This window comes from Oppia nitens, unplaced genomic scaffold, assembly GCF_028296485.1.
Source record: "Oppia nitens isolate AA-2021 unplaced genomic scaffold, nextdenovo-longstitch-racon4-pilon3 scaffold2_pilon_pilon_pilon, whole genome shotgun sequence".
Lineage (NCBI taxonomy): Eukaryota > Metazoa > Arthropoda > Arachnida > Sarcoptiformes > Oppiidae > Oppia > Oppia nitens.
Genome location: NW_026533210.1, coordinates 5,412,526 through 5,417,500, shown reverse-complemented (window position 1 = coordinate 5,417,500; position 4,975 = coordinate 5,412,526). Strand labels below are relative to the sequence as shown.

Sequence of the window (4,975 nt, the reverse complement as noted above, 5' to 3'; positions counted from 1 at the left end):
GTGTATATGTGTATATGTGTATATGTGTATATGTGTATATGTGTATATGTGTATATGTGTATATGTGTATATGTGTATATGTGTATATGTGTATATGTGTATATGTGTATATGTGTATATGTGTATATGTGTATATGTGTATATGTGTATATGTGTATATGTGTATATGTGTATATGTGTATATGTGTATATGTGTATATGTGTATATGTGTATATGTGTATATGTGTATATGTGTATATGTGTATATGTGTATATGTGTATATGTGTATATGTGTATATGTGTATATGTGTATATGTGTATATGTGTATATGTGTATATGTGTATATGTGTATATGTGTATATGTGTATATGTGTATATATGTATGTATGTGTGTGTATATGTATGTGTGTGTGTGATGCAAATTTTAAAAACATTGAAAAATAACTCAAAACTAAATTTTTCATAAATATTGTGAATCTGATAAAAACATAATAATCTGATAAATATAACGAATACTGTATTGACAAATTTTAAAAATAAATTTCAAAGTCTAATTAATGATAAATGTCATTTTTTCATTAATTTATTAATATTTATTTATAATTTATGCTAACTAAACAATTAATTGTCATGAAAAAATTTTATATTTAAATTATAATTTATAATATACAAGAAAAATAGCTGTGTATACCGGTATATATATACAGTGTTTTATGTATAAGAAAACATAAACTATACAATGATTTGTGCACTTTTTACATATATTTTTTTGTTAAAATATCTGATAATCATTATTGCTAATTGTTTTGGTATTTGGGGCAAACATTATATTGCAAAATATTACTTATTTTCACATATATATATAACACTATAAATAAAGTATTATTAATAAATTATGAGTTTTTATATATTGTTATTTATTATTAAATAAATTAAAYTTATAATAAAATTATTATAATAACTAAAATTATTATAAAATTACATGTATATAAATAATTATCTGCATAAAAATTAAAAGTTTGATAAGTTACTATATGTAAGTTAGTTAAGTAAATATTTTTAAAATRTATAAATACTAGAAAAAATATTTTTTCTTAGATTTTTATAAGTAAATCTAAAATTTACTATCAATAAGTGAATTTTTTGTTACATATATATATATATTTTATAAACTAATTAATTAATAAAATAAATAGAATTAATTTATAAAAAAATCAAAACATGTTAATAATCAACAAAATAAAAATTGAGCCAAAAATTAATTAGTTATCAAAAGCAACATATCTGATAAAAATACTTAAATATATTCTCTAAACCAGAATATTCTTTATACTATACTTTCTATTAAACAATAAAAATAAATTTATAGTTTTTATTCAATAGTTTTATGTTAATCTAAAATACATAATATTATTTTATTACTTTGCTTAAAAATTAATGCAATACTTATTCAATATTTAATCTTTAATTATATTTGCTTTTTTTTAATTAATTTAATAATAATATTTTATAATAAAGAAATATTTTTTTTTAAAAATAAGTTAACATTTTTCGATTTTAAAAATATTTTATTTAATAAAATACATTTCGCCATCTATTAATTTTCATTTTAATAAATATTTAAAATATAAATTTTGATAAATTTTACTGTATTATTTATCTAAAAATAAATATTTTTAAAAGTACAGTATAATTAATGTCAATATTATACTGTAAAATTACTGTAATAAAAATTTATCTATACTTTATTTTTCACCTAGTTAAATTAGACAAGAATCAATTTTTATATTTTATTTATTATAAATTATAATATTTAACAAAATTAACTATAAAAAATAATAATTTCAAACTTAAAATGTTAATCTAAAATACACGGATCATAATTATAATAATATTTTGTATAATAATAGTTAGCGACTGAATATAAGACATGTAATGAATATTTATAACAATAATAGTCATTAAATAGTTTTAAACGATTGTATAGTATAGCCATTGAGGTGTCATTAATCGCTTGCCATATGATTGCACTCTTTGAGTACCAGCAGAGGTCAAGGCGTTCAACATTACAATCACTTTTTGAATCCCGTCGTATAAGTAGAGGCATAGGTCGGCGCTCAATGTTTAACATTTGAGCCGTTATTCCAGTAATGAATACGTCCTCAAACGGTAAGGCTGGCAGTGCTTTATGTATGACTGTACGGTATAAAGATAAAGCCAATTGACCAGGGATCAWATATATACTACTAGTAAAGTCAGGATAGTTATAGCTGGGATAGTCCTATAATTTAATCAATTGGTTTATTAATAAAAATTTATCTAGGATAATTAAATCAACAATTTATGTTTMTATATATATTAATAATTTTATACATACACTGATACTAATTGCCCACTTTCGGTTATCCCTATTAAACGGATTATCCGGATAATCTCGGGCTACAATAGGTTTATGCCATAGGTGTCCATAAATAGCATCGGGAACTAAATTCATGGCTAAATTATTTAAATTGTTGGCCAACACAACAGTGTCGTCGTCTAATTTCAGAACAAATCTGACTAATGGACAGTTCATTGCTGTCCACCGAAGTATTGCTATTGATTTAATGGTTAGTTTATAATATTCATCTAAATATGGGAACTGAATGATGTCGTGATGAACACTGTCTTCTTCGAGTAGTTTTCTTTGTATATCCGTTGAGTTGGACAGCCCTACAGCAAAGTATATCTTCGAACGGTTGTCACGTTTGATATCCCGGCCCCACGTCTGTCGTATTGTTAGACGTGTATGAAATTTGTTGACATGACTTACCAACATTACGAGCACATGTAGGTCAGCGCCGGCCTGTTTACTACACAAACCTTTAGTTATGGAACTGTTTCGAGTAATTTCGTAGATCTCTTCCGGAAATATTAATTGAGTCTTTGAACGACTCTTTAGTAACTGATGTGAAAACTGTAGGCTTTGATTGTAAAGTGATTCGTCTAATGACTGAATCTCTCGATAATTATCTTTAATTTTTAGCCGAATATATGATTCCGATATTTTTGTCGACATAACTATCGGTTTATTTATTTGTAATATAATATAAATAATAATATAAAACACTAGTGTTAACAATAATAACCATATATTTAACGCTATAAACACTTGTCGACAGACTCGACGAAATAAGTATCGTTTGTAACGAAGTATATGTTCTAACATTTTGTTGGACAACAAAAAACAATGATTTTTATAACAAATAATTGTTGAAACAAATTAAATTAAAATAAATATTTTTAACTATTAGTGAATTTTGTCATTATTTTGAAACTATTTCAAACTGTTTCAAAAAACATAATCGGTTTCAAAAAAAATGCTTGACACGGTTTTTTGGCACTAACTTATAAAGTTATAAAGTTATACTTTACATTAATTTTTTGTTGTACTATGAAATCATGGAACGGGTCTTATATTATAATAACTAATTATGGCTCCGGGATGCGGGACAGGGATGTTTTTGTATTTCAAAAAAACTATAATATAAAAGATATTAATATTTTATAAGATGCATAATATACTATATATAAAAATCATTTGATACCTTGAATTTTCTTAAAAAATTAACTGTATTTGAATAATAAATAAATATGAAAATTGTATTATTTCCCGAATTTCCCGTAATCTGTAAAATGTTATTATACTAAAACACCCGTTTAATAATTGCATAATAYCCCCCTCAAAAAAATTATGTTTAATAACTTTAAAAGTTATTGCCAAAAAACCGTGTAAAACATTTTTGAAACAGATTTTATACTTAATTTATCTAATAATATAAATTCAAGGTAATTAAATACTAATAATTAAATATTATCCTTGAATTTCATCTTACATTTATTTTAATAAATAATTATGCATATACCTAATATGGTATAATGATTACATATATTATGATATATTTTAGAGTTATTTACTATACTATCAAATTATATAATAATTTTATAAAAATATTTATAATCTATTCAGACATTAGTACTAAAATGTAACTGTTAAAATTTTTAGACTATTTTTTATATACTGTATAAATAATATAACTATAAATAGTATAAATAATAATATAAAATAATATATAAAAAATTAATGTTTCAACAATAACAACATCAGATTACCGAAAAAATAAAAAAGTTTGTAACCACTCATCAAATATTAAGTGTAATATATATAAGTGTATCTGAGATTACCAAAAGTAMACACACGAGTCTAAAAATTTTATACAATTTAAAAAATTATTTTAAAAAGTATATTTAAAAAGTAAAGGTATATTGTATATATATTTTTGTTAAAATATCTGATAATAATTATTGCTAATTGTTTTGGTATTTGGGGCAAACATTGATATTTCAATATATTATTTATTTTCATATACCTGTATAGTATACTATAAATAAATTATTAATAATAATAAATTCTAAGTTTTTATCTATCAACATTTTTTATTAAATAAATTAAAATTATAATATTCGCTATTATAATAACTAAAATTAATATATAAAAATAATTACATAATAGCTATTTCCATAAAAAATTTTATAAGTTTCCTATATTTAAGTAAATATTAAAATTTATATTGTGATGGTTAAAACATCACTAAGCGGTTCCAACAATACAAATCAATATATAAAGTTAACTTTAACATTATAACTGAAACATACTGTATCTATGTATATTCTTTATTATAACTTAAAATACAGTTTAATCAAATTACTTAATTTGATTATAATTAACTATATTTAATATTATTATCAATTCTATATTAATATCCAATTTATTATTATTATGATCAATTGTTTAACTAAGTTTATAATCAATTATTAATTCTGTAAATAACTTTAATTAATTATTAATTATCTAATATACTGTAATTATTAAATACATGTAATCTATCGACTATCACATTATAATTATCAATAAATCAGAGTTTTAGAAAAGTATAAAAATGTAATTATTGAC

At 21.5% G+C, this 4,975-nt stretch overlaps 1 protein-coding gene across 1 annotated transcript in view; it reads right to left on the bottom strand.

The window, feature by feature from the left end:
• The window catches only part of LOC128955833 (beta-1,3-galactosyltransferase 5-like), a 33,366-nt gene extending 30,326 nt beyond the window's left edge, over positions 1-3,040 (bottom strand). The window contains exons 1-2 of the mRNA XM_054301511.1: positions 2,360-3,040; positions 1,960-2,263 (exon numbers count right to left, since the gene is read on the bottom strand). Coding sequence (XP_054157486.1) covers positions 1,960-2,263; positions 2,360-3,040 — 985 coding nt within the window. The remainder of the gene's footprint in view (positions 1-1,959; positions 2,264-2,359) is intronic.
• Positions 3,041-4,975: the final 1,935 nt, after the last annotated feature.